General features: G+C 43.6%; 1 protein-coding gene across 1 annotated transcript; it reads left to right on the top strand.

Annotated features, from left to right (window-relative positions):
• The first annotated feature begins 9007 nt into the window (after positions 1-9007).
• On the top strand, positions 9008-15226 carry LOC106566171 (nodal homolog). Its single transcript, XM_074112237.2, is given in 4 exon segments — positions 9008-9091; positions 13843-14592; positions 14726-14804; positions 14807-15226. Coding segments are annotated over 4 exon segments (984 nt in total). The 3' UTR covers positions 14878-15226.
• The last annotated feature ends 123 nt before the right edge of the window (positions 15227-15349 follow it).

Here is a 15349-nt window from a genome sequence, read left to right on the forward strand (position 1 = left end):
CCTGTTCACCCCGCTACCATCCAGAAGGTGAGGTCAGTACAGGTGCATCAAAACTGGGACCGAGAGACTGAAAAACAGCTTCTATCTCAAGGCCATCAGACTGTTAAACAGCCATCACTAACATAGAGAGGCTGCTGCCAACATACAGACTCAAATCTCTGGCCAATTAAATAAACAGACTTAATAAAGGTATCACTAGTCACTTTAAATAACGCCACTTTAATAACGTTTACATAGAGGTATCACTAGTTACTTTAAATAATGCCACTTTAATAATGTTTACATATCCTACATTACTCATCTCATATGTTTATACTGTATTCTACATCATCTACTGCATCTTGCCTATGCCGCACGCCATCGCTCATCCATATATTGTATGCTGTAGCATTAAGATTTCCTGTGACTGGAACTAAGGCGCCTAGCCTGAACCATAAAAAAACAGCCCAGACCATTATTCCTCCTCCACCAAACTTTACAGTTTGCATTGGGGCAGGTAGCGTTTTTCTAGGATCCACCAAACCCAGATTTGTCCGTCGGACTGCCAGATGGTGAAATGTGATTCATCACTCCAGAGAGTGCGTTTCCACTGCTCCAGAGTCCTCAACCTTCACGCCACTCCAGCCGACGCTTGGCATTGTGCACGGTAATCTTAGGCTTGTGTGTTGCTTCTCGGCCATGAAAACGCATTTCATTAAGCTCCCGACAAACAGTTCTTGTACTGACATTGCTTCTAGAGGCAGTTCGGAACTCGGTAGTGAGTGTTGCAACCGGGGACAGACAATTTTTACATGCTACGCGCTTCAGCACTCAGCGGTCCCGTTCTGTGAGCTTCTATGGCCTAACACTTCCAGACGTTTCCACTTCACAATAACAGCACTTACAGTTGACTGGGGCCGCTCTAGCGTGTCAGAAATGTGATGATCTGACTTGTTAGAAAGGTGGTATTCTTTGACAGTGCCACGTTGAAAGTCACTGAGCTGTTCAGGAAGGCCAATCTACTGCCAATGTTTGTCTATGAAGATTGCATGGCTGTGTGCTCGATCTTATACACCTGTCAGCGATGTGTGTGACTGAAATAGCTGAATCCACTAATTTGAATGGGTGTCCACATACTTTTGTATATATAGTGTATATTTTGTGTTTCGAAAACTACACCATGCATTTGTCTACACTATAAATGCACTGAAATTGGGTACCTTGCCTAACCTCAAAATAATGTGCAACTGACCTCTCTTGAGACATAACCCAGATTGACATACACAGAAAGACTTTCAACAACACTTCTAGACATATGCATCACGGACCCCTTTTCAACTGACAGCAAACAATCTTTTTCAACCTTGGCTTGTGAAGTTCCTAGCTCGGAGGTCACAAATCTTTTTCCCTTTTTGAGCGACTGAAAAATAGATGAGTAGAAGAGGTGAGATCCTCTATCCTCATCATCATACATGTCATAGCGCTGACATTTTTATTCATGTTCATCTGTCTCCCTTGGCGATGTCTTGAAAATGCATGTATCACTGTCAGCCACCAGTTCTCTCTGTTACCTAACACAGTCTCACGGAGCTCTTCATCATAGATTCAACAGGAAAGACACCTTAACAGACAATACATCTCCCAAAACAAGTAGTAGGAGATCAGCTAAATTCTCGAAGGTTTGGATAAATAAGAAAAATAAAGTAAATGAAGGTCTTCCAAATCAAATCACTAATATTTTCTGGTCCATACGACACAGTGCAGCGCATAGCAACCCATTGGCAAACATCTCTAGTGATTCAAGGGTCAATGAGAGTTATCTACAAAAGGTGCTGCTGAGAATCAGGAATCAGATAGGACTCATATTATGAGAGCTCTTAAAACTAGAAAGTCAGATCAAAGAGATTCAAAGAGGGAATCACAGGGAGTGGGGGTGCTTGTTTACCAGGGTGACTATACCGTACTGTCTACATGGCAAACTGCCATTAAAAAGAGTCTGAAAACACAGATACATGGGAGAATTCTCCCATTATGTCAATTAGCCCCATACTACGAGAGAGAGAGAGAGAGAGAGAGAGAGAGAGAGATAGAGAGAGAGAATTACTAAGTGGATGTTGAGCTAAACCATAATGGGTGTGTGGTTGACCAGGGTCAGCTGGCCTGATGCAGTCATGTTAGCTGTTTTGCTGAAAGTGTGTGTGTTTAGGGATGTCCATCACTTTGACAAGCAGAGAGAGTAGAGGAGGGCCCAGGGGTGTTGTAGTGGTGCTGGAAGGGTGGGCAGCTGTGGTCAGATCAGGGTTCAGTGTGAGAGATTAAAATCTACTGGAGTGAGACCTACAGCTGAGACGCACACATACAGTTGAAGTCTGAAGTTTACATACACCTTAGCTAAATACATTTAAACTCAGTTTTACACAATTTCTGACATTTAATCCTAGTAAAAATTCCATGAAGATGAAGATCACCACTTCATTTTAAGAATATGAAATGTTAGAATAATAGTAGAGATAATGATTTATTTCAGGGTTTCTTTCTTTCATCACATTCCCAGTGGGTCAGAAGTTTACATACACTCAATTAGTATTTGGTAGCATTGCCTTTAAATTGTTTAACTTGGGTGTAACTGAGTCAGGTTTGTAGGCCTCCTTGCTCGCCCATGCTTTTTCAGTTCTGCCCACATATTTTCTATAGGATTAAGGTCAGGGATTTGTGATGGCCACTCCAATACCTTGACTTTGTTGTCCTGAAGCCATTTTTCCACAACTTTGGAAGTATGCTTGGGGTCATTGTCCATTTGGAAGACCCATTTGCGACCAAGCGTTAACTTCCTGACTGATGTCTTGAGATGTTGCTTCAATAAATCCACATAATTTTCCTCCCTCATGAGGCCATCTATTTTGTGAAGTGCACCAGTCCCTCCTGCAGCAAAGCACCCCCACAACATGATGCTGCCACCCCCGTACTTCACGGTTGGGATGGTGTTCTTCGGCTTGCAAGGCTCCCCCTTTTTCCTTCAAACATAACGATGGTCATTATGGCCAAACAGTTCTATTTTTGTTTCATCAGACCAGAGGACATTTCTTCAAAAAGTATGATCTTTGTCCTCATGTGCAATTGCAAACCGTAGTCTGGCTTTTTTTTATGCCGGTTTTGGAGCAGCGGCTTCTTACTTGCTGAGCGGCCTTTCAGGTTATGTCAACATAGGACTCGTTTTACTGTGGATATAGATACTTTTGTACCTGTTTCCTCCACAAGGTCCTTTGCAGTTGTTCTGGGACTGATTTGCACTTTTCGCATCAAAGTACGTTCATTTCTAGCAGACAGAACGCCAGGGGCGGAAATCCCAGGGGGGACGGGGGGGACACGGCCCCCCCATCCTGGGAAAAATATGATTTGTCCCCCCCAATATATCACTGAAACATAACTATGTAATTTAAATAATATTAATAATACGCAATGAAAGCAATTGTGCTGATTATAGACACTTAATAGCGCGTTTTTAAGTTTCAAAAGATTGCGACCCCCCCACCCTTTGCCTCACAATGGTTTGATCCACTGCCAGTTCCTTAGCTTGCTAGGTAACAGAGAGGTCGTATCTACTGTCTGAAAGGCACTCAATGCACGTAACTGACGTGAGGTTAATCCAGTCAATCGCGCACACACACTAGCTGAATATGCAGAGCTAGCACGCACATATTAACTATTAAGCTAGCTAGTACCTATTCCATTTATGTGGCGTCGTCAAAGATGGAATCTTTGCTATCGTCAATTTATTCCAAGATCAGCATGCAGATGATGTAAGTTAGTGCTTCAAAGTCCCTGTGATAAGGTTAGCGATAAACTGAAATCCAAACTGAACAGAACTACACTCTCTTCTACCATTGTCTTAAATATATTTAATGGTCTCGATGCAAAAGCTAAATTGTCGCAAGGGAACTTTTATTTATTTATTTTATTTCACCTTTATTTAACCCGGGTAGCAAAGATTATAGCAAACACCACTGAAACTGAATTGGTGCTCGCTAGCTTTGCAAATTCAGCTATTGTTGGAAGCCAGCCTATATGAAACAAACTATTAAAATTACAAAAGGTTGCAGCATATGTTGTGTAAATGGTGAACTCATACAGCTGTCAACTCTTGTCATTTTAATCCGTTTCACATTTGCTAGCTACCTTTTAGATCGAAGCCCAAATAGAATGATTGAAGATGATAGAAGCCCATCTCCTACTGTAAATAACCTACACACTGTGTGTGTAGCCAGCCAGCCAGCCAGGTAGAAAAATGGCAGAAAAATAAAAGACGGACATCAGAGTACATTTACATTTAAGTCATTTAGCAGACGCTCTTATCCAGAGCGACTTACAAATTGGTGCATTCACCTTATGATATCCAGTGGAACAACCACTTTACAATAGTGCATCTAAATCTTTTAAGGGGGAGGGTTAGAAGGATTTTTCAATACACCAAAACGCATAGCAAGAACCCTAGTAGCCTAATATCTCAAAGACTAGTTGATAAAATGTTCAAAAGAAAGAAATGAAATTCTAATGGAAATGTTTCACAATGATGTCTTTAGGCAGAGCAGGCAACAGATGGCACACAGACAGCAGAGTTGGGGACAGATATGCAGGGACAGACTGGCAGAGACAGGGAGTCTCAGGTAAGTTTGTTGAGTCTTTGTTTGGCAACATTATGAAAGGTTCTCAATTTTTTTGACTTGTAAAATAGGAACATAATTGGAAAATGCCATGGATACCCCCACTCTCAACTTAAACTGGTGACTGAACAAAGATTTGTTAAAGGCAATGGTATTGCTGTTGTGATTAGTTGTGTAGTTTTGGGTACCGGTAGTTAGGAGTACGGCAAACACCTTATTTCTTTGGTTCCTCAATATACATTTACCATATTACAATGTAGGCTATGTGTTACAGCACTACTTTTGGTGTCCCCCTCAGGAATTGCTCTTGAGAAAATTTCATGTAATTGTCCCCTCCAAAGTTGATATCAGATTTTTGCCCCTGCAGAACGCGTCTCCTTCCTGAGCGGTATGATGGCTGCGTGATCCCATGGTGTTTATACTTGCATACTATTGTTTGTACAGATGAATGTGGTGCCTTCAGGCGTTTGGAAATTGCTCCCAAGGATGAACCAGACTTGTGGAGGTCTACAATTTGTTTTGTGAGGTTTTGGCTGATTTCTTTGGATTATCCCATGATGTCAAGCAAAGAGGCACTGAGTTTGAAGGTAGGCCTTTAAAAACATCCACAGGTACACCTCCAATTGACTCAAATTTTGTCAGTTAGCCTATCAGAAGCTTCTAAAGCCATGACATATTTTCTGGAATTTTCCAAGCTGTTTAAAGTCACAGTCAACTTAGTATATGTAAACTTCTGACCCACTGGAATTGTGATACAGTGAATTATAAGTGAAATAATCTGTCTGTAACAATTGTTGGTAAAATTACTTGTGTCATGTACAAAGTAGACGTCCTAACCGATTTGCCAAAACTATAGTTTCTTAACAAGAAATGTGTGGAGTGGTTGAAAAACGAGTTTTAATGACTCCAACCTAAGTGTATGTAAACTTCCGACTTCAACTGTACATACTGTTGGGTTCTAATTTTCAGAGTAAATAACTTACGGACACTAGAAAAGCTTGACCAAGTTTAATTCTTCCCAAAGGGTCGATACTGCTGGATTCAGACAAAATACATTTCACACAAACACTGATATTTAGCCCTTTCTCCTAGGCTGAGTCTCCTCCTACTCATCTGTACAAACATTGTTCTTTACTGCAGGACACTAGTGATACAGGCCATAAACTTCTCCTTCTCCATTAAGGTGACCTGACCTCAACCCCCCTCCATCACTAATCCATGGCTCTCTCCCCTTATCAATTCCTGCCACATGTAATCGCTTCCCTGCACTCAACACATTCCAAGCTAAGTTGCACACATTATATACCTTCCTCCTATAACCATTAACTTCTGGTGTAGATCCTCTAACCCTCAGCACTCCATCAGTGACATGAATAATTATATTTTCATATTCTTAGAATCAACAACACAAACTAATGTGCACCTGACCACATGCTTGCACATACAAGTCCAAAAAGATGCACAAACACACACACACACACACATACACACACACACCTTATCAAATTTCATCAAATCATACAGTCCTCAAAATCCCTCTCATAAACAACCATTCCAAAAGTCACCTGTCCCCTCAGATGGCAGCCTGAAAGCCCCAGGGTGTGAGAGAGGACCCTCTCACGGTCGCAGTGACAGGCAATATCAGAGGCAGCTATCTCTCAGGCCAGTCCTTCCCAGCAGCAAATTCATCAGGAGTTGACAGGTCTTGCTCCGCTTGGCTATATCACTGGAACCTGTGGCTCCAGATCAGAACATTGTTTAATGCAGGTATTAATGATCCATGTGATGACCTTGACTGAGCTGATACAGACAGTGCCAGGGAGACTAGTACTTCTCTGCACAGATATGACTGCTTTACCATAGATCCACTATGGATCAACTTCTAACCAGCAGCAGCTTGGAGAGCAGCATGATATACAAAGACATGACTCATTTTCATCTGTTTTGTATTTGAAATATATATTTAAAAAGAATGCAAAGAAATTATACAGTTCCCTTACAATTCCATCTGTCAAATACTTGTTATTACCAATACTGATAGTCCCTATGATTCAGGATATACTGAAAGAAAAAAAGCACCTATTTCCTGTGAAAAAGTGTTTCTAACACATATCCTTTCCCTGCAATTTCCTCCTTGAGATTTACACCATCCTGTTGTGTTTTCTCTGAACTGTCTCTGTTCTCTAGGTCCAAGCCACCTGGACAATTACAATAGACCCCTCGTCTATTATTGGGAACCTTTCCTATAAATACACAGCCAAAATAAATGATCACCAAGCAGGGTTGGTTGGGATCATTTATTTGAACTTACTCACTTTGAAAAAAATACAAATGAAATGAATGAGACGAGATGGTATTGACAACAACTCTGTCTCGTGAAAAACAAAGAGTCTGTGATGTCACAGATATGCGGACAAACCATCATATAATTTAATATCTGGGGGCCTGGATATGACTAAGTTAAGCATAAACAAGATTGGCATAACATGACTCATGTCAGACTAGTTTGTTCAGAACATTGTTAGCCCGTCTAGAAAGAGATACACTAAGCACACGGCTGAGTGTGGTTGCTCTAATGGCCTTTAGGTTTTCATCAAAAAGCCCTCCAAATAGATCAACAAGTGAGAAAAACATGTTTGATTCCGACCAGTGTCTCCAAGAAGCTCCAAGACACTCCAAACACCACTTAACAGACTTTGGCCAGACTGCAGACACTATCAGCTATGCTACTGCTACAATCATCATATTCCTCCCATCAATATAAATGCAAATTGTACGGCCTGGGGGCTGTGGATTATGGGTTATAAATTGTGTGTGACGCTGTAAAAGATTGTTGACTCATTAAAAGTAAAGGCAATTGGCAGGACTAACAAGACTGGAATAGTTCAGAAAACTTTCAGAAACATTGCTGGGAGTCTCGCAAAGCTTGCAGAATGCTTGCAAACTACATACAGAGAAACCTTATAACTTTTCTGAGGCAAAGAAAGATACTTCCCACTGTGCACAAACTGGTTAAATCAATGTTGTTTCAATGTAATTTGTCAATGTATTGGAAAATATATTGGATTTCATAAAAGTCATCAACGTAAACTGTTGTTTTGATGGTGAAATTTCAACCACAGGATTATGTCATCATGGTAAGCAATTTTCAACATTGACAAACCTTGTGTAAAATATGTTGAATTTGTACTTTAGAAACAACGTCAGATCTTCAATGTAATATCCACTATAAGTGTCACGCCCTGACCATAGAGAGCCCTCTGGGTTCTCTATGGTGTTAGTTCAGGGCGTGACTGTTTTTTTCCAGGTATTGTGTTTCTATGTTGGTAGGTGTGTATGGTTCCCAATTGGAGGCAGCTGATAATCGTTACCTCTAATTGGGGATCATACTTAGTGTTTCCTTTTTCCCACCTGCAATGTGGGATATTGTTTTGTATGAGTGCCTATGTGCGCTACATTTTTCACGATCATTATATCTTTGTTGTTTTGGAAGTTTCACTATTATTAAAATGTGGAACTCTACTCACGCTGCGCCTTGGTCCAATTATTTATACAACGATCGTGACAGAATATCTCACCATTACAGGACCAAGCAGCGTGCCCAGGGGGTGAAGTAGAGTTGGACATGGGAAGAGATACAGGGTGGATGTGAGACCCTTCCTTGGCGGAAGTCGCCGAGGAGTAAAGGAGGACAGCGACGACGCCGGGGTCCGTGGCCACAAACAGCCCAAGGGCAACCCCAAGTTTTTTTGGCGGGGGGGGGCACAAGGGGTGGTCGGCCGAGGAGAGAGCCAGAGGCCATCTGGGAGTCGATGGAGCAATTTCAGGAGGGTTATCGGAGAGAGGTGTTGGCTAGGAGTATGCTGCAGCGCAGGTGTTTTGAGGAGCGTGTCATCAGTCCGGTGCAACCTGTGCCGGCTCCACGCACCAGGCCTTCAGTGCGCCTCCCCAGTCTGGTACGTCCTGTGCCGACTCCCCGCACTCGCCCTGAAGAGCGTGTCATCAGTCCGGTGCAACCTGTGCCGGCTCCACGCACCAGGCCTCCAGTGCGCCTACCCAGTCTGGTACGTCCTGTGCCGACTCCCCGCACTCGCCCTGAAGAGCGTGTCATCAGTCCAGTGCAACCTGTGCCGGCTCCACGCACCAGGCCTCCAGTGCGCCTCCCCAGCCCTCCAGTGCGCCTCCCCAGCCCGGTACGTCCTGTGCCGGCTCCCCGCACTCGTCCACCAGTGCGTGTGTACGGTATGGAACCTCCAGCGACGGTTCACAGTCCAGAGCTTCCAGCGACGGTTCACGGTCCAGAGCTTCCAGAGACGGTTCACGGTCCGGAGCTTCCAGCGACGGTTCACGGTTCGGAGCTTCCAGCGATGGTTCACGGTCTGGAGCTTCCAGCGACGGTTCACGATCCGGAGACTCCAGCGACGGTCCACGGCCTGGAGCTTCCTGCGCTGGTGCCATGGCCGGAGCCTTCCACTGTGCCGATGCCCAGTCCAGGCACGGCGTCCAGTCCCGCTCCATGGCCGGAGCCTTCCTCTGCACCGGTACCCAGTCCGGGCATGGCGTTCACCCCGGCTCCATGGCCAGATCTGCGGTCTGAGCGACTGCAACGTCCCGCACCGGAGCCGTCACCGACGCTAGTTGCCCACAATAACCCCCCCCCATCTAGTTTCAGGTTTTGCGGTCGGAGTCCGCACCTTTGGGGGGGGGGGGGGGGTACTGTCACACCCTGACCATAGAGAGCCCTCGGGGTTCTCTATGGTGTTTTAGGTCAGGGCGTGACTGTTTTTTTTTCCCTAGGTATTGTGTTTCTATGTTGGTGTGTGTGTATGGTTCCCAATTGGAGGCAGCTGATAATCGTTACCTCTAATTGGGGATCATACTTAGTGATTTCTTTTTCCCACCTGCGATGTGGGATATTGTTTTGTATGAGTGCCTATGTGCGCTACATTTTTCACGATCGTAAATAAATACGTTGGGTTCACATCTCCATCTCAACCAACAATTCCCTGTGGCTCACTTGGTAGAGCATGGTGTTTGCAACGCCAGCATGGTGTTTGCAACGCCAGGGTTGTGGGTTTGATTCCCACGGGGGGCCAGTACGGAAAAAATAAATATATATATATATATATATAAAAAAAAGAAAATGCATGGTATGAAATGTATGTATTCACTACTGTAAGTTGCTCTGGATAATAGCATCTGCTGAATGACTAAAATGTAAGAATATGACTCAATCAAATCAAACTGTATTTAAAGTGCATTTAAGTTTGATTTGATTTAGTCCTATTAATTAACTTGACGTGAATCCAACATATCAATTTTTAGTTTGTAGACAAAATGGAAATAAAGCCGGACTCAGTGGCACAGACGGAATTATCCAAGCACACATCTTCAAATGTTGATATTTGGTTGCGTTGACAACCAAACTCAATATCACTTTTGCAATACAGTAAATATCCATTAACTTGTCATTAATTTAACAAATTATATGATGGATTCAGGTCTCCATCTCAACCAAAAATAAAAGTTAAAGAATAGGATTAAGCCAGTGGCTCAGATGAAACTATACAAACAGTAGATACATCTCCTTTAAATGTTGATATTTGGTTTCATTGTCAACGAAACAGAATTCAATATTACTTTTGGTAATACAGTAAATAGCCTAAAGTTAAGACTATCTGACAAGCTAATGTAACAGTATTTACTCAACTTTTAAATGAGTAACACATCCCTGGCCACATTGAGGTTACTGTAACAATAAATGTCTTATGTAATCATAGAAAGCGTACATTTTCAACATAGCATGCAAATGTCGCAGGTCTGTGGAGATCTTCACAAATGCTATAATAATCTTTGCAGAATCTCCAACGGCATTGACCACTTGTACCTAAATTATCTAAATTGCAATCCAGGTAATTTGGTTGTGCTATTAGATGAACCACAGTGATAACACATAAAATTGTATAAATAAACAAAATATCTAACGTTATATTCAGATTTGGACTTTGTTGTGTTTTTAAATTGTTGAAAGCGTAGTGATATCACATTTAGGTGACAACTAAACCAAAAATCAGACATAGATTTTTCATTGGAATTTGTTTTTGCTTTTTAGATGGTTGAAAGCATAGTGATAACACATTGGGAATTCAACTAACTTTTGACTGTATTTTTGAGTGTGTGAAAATAGGTTGTAATCTCATTCAACGTACCAACCAAATATTACTCAATTCTCCATGTTGAAATGAAGTGGTGTGCCCAGTGGGTTTGTTCTCTGGGGTTGAGGACGTACATGTAGTGAACATGTCTCAGCTCTGTAATCTCAGCTCTCTACAGAATCGTGACAGTGGGGCACCTAGTGATAATAGCTCAGTTACTCACTAGAGGAACAATTAATGATAGTCATGAATATGATACACTGAGTGTACAAAACATTAGGAGAACCTGCTCTTTCCATGACATAGACTGACCAGGTGAATCCAGGTTAAAGCCATGATCCCTTATTGATGTCACTTGTTAAATCCACTTCAATCAGGGTAAATAAATGGGAGGAGACAAGTTAAAGAAGGATTTTTAAGCCTTGAGACAATTGAGACATGAACTGTGTATGCGGTGCCATTCAGAGGGTGAATGGGTAAGACAAAATATTTAAGTGCCTTTGAATGGGGTATGGTAGTAGGTGCAAGGCACACCGGTTTGTGTCAAGAACTGCAACGCTGCTGGGTTTTTCATGCTCAACAGTTTCCTGTGTGTATCAAGAATGGTCAACTAACCAAAGGACATCCAGCCAACTTGACACAACTGTGAGAAGCATTAGAGTCAAAATGGGCCAGCATCCCTGTGGAACACTTGACACCTTGTAGAGGCCATGCCCCGACGAATTGAGGCTGTTCTGATGGCAAAAGACGGGGGTTACAACTCAATATTAGGAAGGTGTTCCTAATGTTTCGTATACTCAGTTTACACACACACACAAACACCACTCCCTCCCAAATGAATCTTTATCAAACAGCGGTCTAACTGAATTGAAGTTCCTATCAAAGGGCCCAGTTTCAATTGGCTGCTCCTCTCCGCTCAGTAGATAATTATCCCTATTATTCTGTTGAAGCAGGGGCCACAGGAAAGCCCTTTAATATTTTATAGCCTAGCCCCCACCCACCACCACTATAACTGGTTCTGTCCATGGAAATGTAACCCATTGTAAATAAGTATTGGTCAGTTCACCAGCGCATATTATAGCACTGTAGAAGCTTTCATAATCCCCTGGGCCCCTCACTCCTTCCAATGAACACACACATACTCTCTCTTTCTCTCTCTAAATTACTCATCAGAGAGGATTAGTAATGCTTCATGAAAACTAATAAAGATTTAAATGTATTTATAAAGCCCTTTATACATCAGCAGATGTCACAAAGTGCAATACAGAAACCTAACCTAAAACCCCAAACAGCAAGCAATGCAGATGTAGAAGCACGGTGGCTAGGAAAAACTCGAGGGTGCAACAGGTCAGCACCTCAGGAGTAAATGTCAGTTGGCTTTTCATAGCCAAGCATTCAGGTTTCGAGAAAGCAGGTGCGTTAGAGAGTGAGAGTAGAAATCAGCAGGTCTGGGACAGGTAGCATGTCCGGTGAACAGGTCAGGGTTCCATAGCTGCAGGCAGAACAGTTGAAACTGGAACAGTAGCATGACCAGGTGGACTGGGGACAGCAAGGAGTCATCAGGCCAGCTAGTCCTAAGGCATGGTCCTAGGGCTCAGATCCTCCGGGAGAGGGAGAGAGAATTAGAGGCAGCATACTTAAATTCACACAGGACACCAGATAAGACAGGAGAATTACACCAGATATAACAGACTGACCCTAGCCCCCCGACACACTATTGCAGCATAGATAGTGGAGGCTGAGACAGAAGGGGTCGGGAGTTACTGTGGCCCCGTCAGATGATACCCTCGGACAGGGCCAACCAGGCAGGATTTAACCCCGCCCACTTTGCCAAAGCACAGCCCCCACACCACTAGAGGGATTTGCACAGACCACCAACCTACTACCCTGAGACAAGGTTGAGTATAGCCAATGAAGATCTCCTCCACCGCACGAGCCCGATTCCAATATGAACTGAACTGTGATTTCAGTTTATGGAGAATAGTGTGCAAAATTACAGAACATCACAAACAGGCAGCAGTAATACACACACAGGGTGTGGCTGACTGCTCATCAGATTGTTGTTGACTCATAGCCACACATTGCCCCCTGCTGGATAGATCCGATAATAGATGGATCAGATGCCACATCCGTTCAGATCAAGGTGTAGCTTACATGTATGCCTGTGTGTGAGGTGGGCCTATGGGTGAAACAATAGCCTCTCACCATACAACTCACAAAACTGATTTAACATGATTTATTGAGCTCATATTAAGGATCCTTGGCTCGGTCTATACCTGTATCACAATTAGGCCTACAATTTGTTTTTATTGACCATGAATAATTGTTTTTTTATTGTCCACTGAACAGTAGCCTAGCACATATTGCAGATTGTTGATTTGATCATTGATTAAATATAGTCCAACACAAGACAAGCTATAAAAATATATTTGTAATTTTAATTAATTTTTTATCATGCGAGGACCATAGAATTTTATCTGTGACGGGATAAAATAGGTTATAAATACTGTGGTTATAATTAGCCTATCATATTGTACGCCTAGTGTAGGCCATAACTCTGCGCCCTGACATTTTATTTTCGTAAAGAGAAGTTTGGTAAATTGTTGTCAGCTTTCTCGATTTCCTAACTAGGTGAAAAAGAGATGACTTTCTTTTATGACGCGTCATCTAATAAAAGTGGCATGGAGTGATCAACTCACGTGTTGTTTAGTCCCCATTAATCAAAGTGCAATGTTCAACTACTAATCTGTTTAACTAATTGTCGCGGTTCCTTACCAAAGAGATCTCTAATTTACAACACTCAACGCAGAAGTATTTAAGTTTTCACACGTTTCCCACTCCAAAGAGCCGTTGGTTTTGATACACAACACTTTGACAGATTTAACCCTTTGAGCTCTCTGTTCTCCGCTGATCACACCATCTCTCAGCAGACAAGTAGGATAGAGCTCCTTCTCCCAGCTTGTCTCCCAGTTGAGAACACCTCAGGTGAGATATGCTGTCTGCTGGAGTAAGAACACTTATAACAACCCTGTGTCTTTCTTTGCAAGTTCTGTCATGCGACGGGCTTTTGCCTGCAAGTTTTGCGTGCAAGTGAGAACATCAAGCGCTCCGAGCTGCGGATCCGCCTGCCTACCTTCTCTACCTCTGAGCATGTCACTGTGGACTTGTACCCCTCTCAGAGTGACCGCTGCTCCAGCCCACCGTGCCCAGAGAGCCTCTTCCTAGGATGACTGAGGGCAGAGCCCAGCTCCCTGACCGCCACATCCAACTGGAGAGTGTTCAACGTCACCACCCTGCTCCGCTACTACTGGCTGCACCAGGGAGGCTCCGCACCTGGCCATGAAGAGGGAAGAGCAGAGAGAGAGGAGGGTCTGGAGAGCGTCCTGCACCACACAGCCGACCGGGTCATGATGGTGGTCTTCTCCAAGCACCAGACAAAGAATAGGGCCCCCACCCTCATCCGCACCGCTGAACATTCCAAGTACGTCACTCTGGACCGGGAGCGAGCTGGAGCTGGCCCTGCTGTCAGCGTAGAGGGAGGAAAGGGAGCCCGGCGCAGTAAGAGGCACGGGCATCACCAGAGAGCAGGAGCGGCTGGGGTGGCCCCTGGCGTGGCCCACACGGAGAAGAGGAAGGGCCCGCTGTGCAAGAAGGTAGACATGTGGGTGGACTTTGACCAGATAGCCTAGAGCGAGTGGATTCTTTACCCCAAGCGCTATAATGCCTACCGCTGTGAGGGCAGCTGCCCTACCCCAGTGGACGAGACCTTCACCCCCACCAACCATGCTTACATGCAGGTAAGACTACCAACATTACATTATCACTGCTGAAAATGTACATGCTTGATTTGTTTCCTATTACAATATTGTATGATTTCCTGTTTGTTTGTGAATTCACTTGTACTAACATCTCTTTTTCTTCTCTTTCCAGAGTCTACTGAAGCTTCGCCGCTCAGACCGGTTCCCGTGCCCGTCCTGTGTGCCCACCCGCCTGGTCCCTCTGTCCATCTTGTATACGAAAACAGCGAGGTGCTGATGCAGCACTTTGAGGGCATGGTGGTGGACGAGTGTGGCTGCCACTGATCAGCGTCTGCCAACATGAACACCCCATAGGCACTTTCCTTCCCAGAGAACATCACTCTGTACCCGTTTCTGCTCGACCTGCAGGCCTCACAAAGACAGTTGGGGTGCAAATGTGTGGGCTCACTCTGAGTGTAGCCTCAAAGTTCAGGGCTATTCTAGTAGGGCAGCTGCTGCCTTCAGCCATGCTAAACTATATGGGTGTACTGGACACTGAAGCAGACTCTGAACACAAGCACTGAAAAGGATCAAGAGAATCACTCAAAAGGATTTTAAACTGAGATCTCCTGACTGCATACATGTATTATGCATAAGGACTCATGATTGAGACAATAGCAGATACAAGGACAAATTTAAGTTGCCATTGTCTATGCTGACCCCTAAAGCGCTTTAATTCCACTGTGTGACCTGGTAATCATATGGTATAAAAAAAGAGTACATATTCATATTATTTCATAAAAGATTAAATATCTTT

This window comes from Salmo salar, chromosome 01 (assembly GCF_965601325.2).
Source record: "Salmo salar chromosome 01, fSalSal1, whole genome shotgun sequence".
Lineage (NCBI taxonomy): Eukaryota > Metazoa > Chordata > Actinopteri > Salmoniformes > Salmonidae > Salmo > Salmo salar.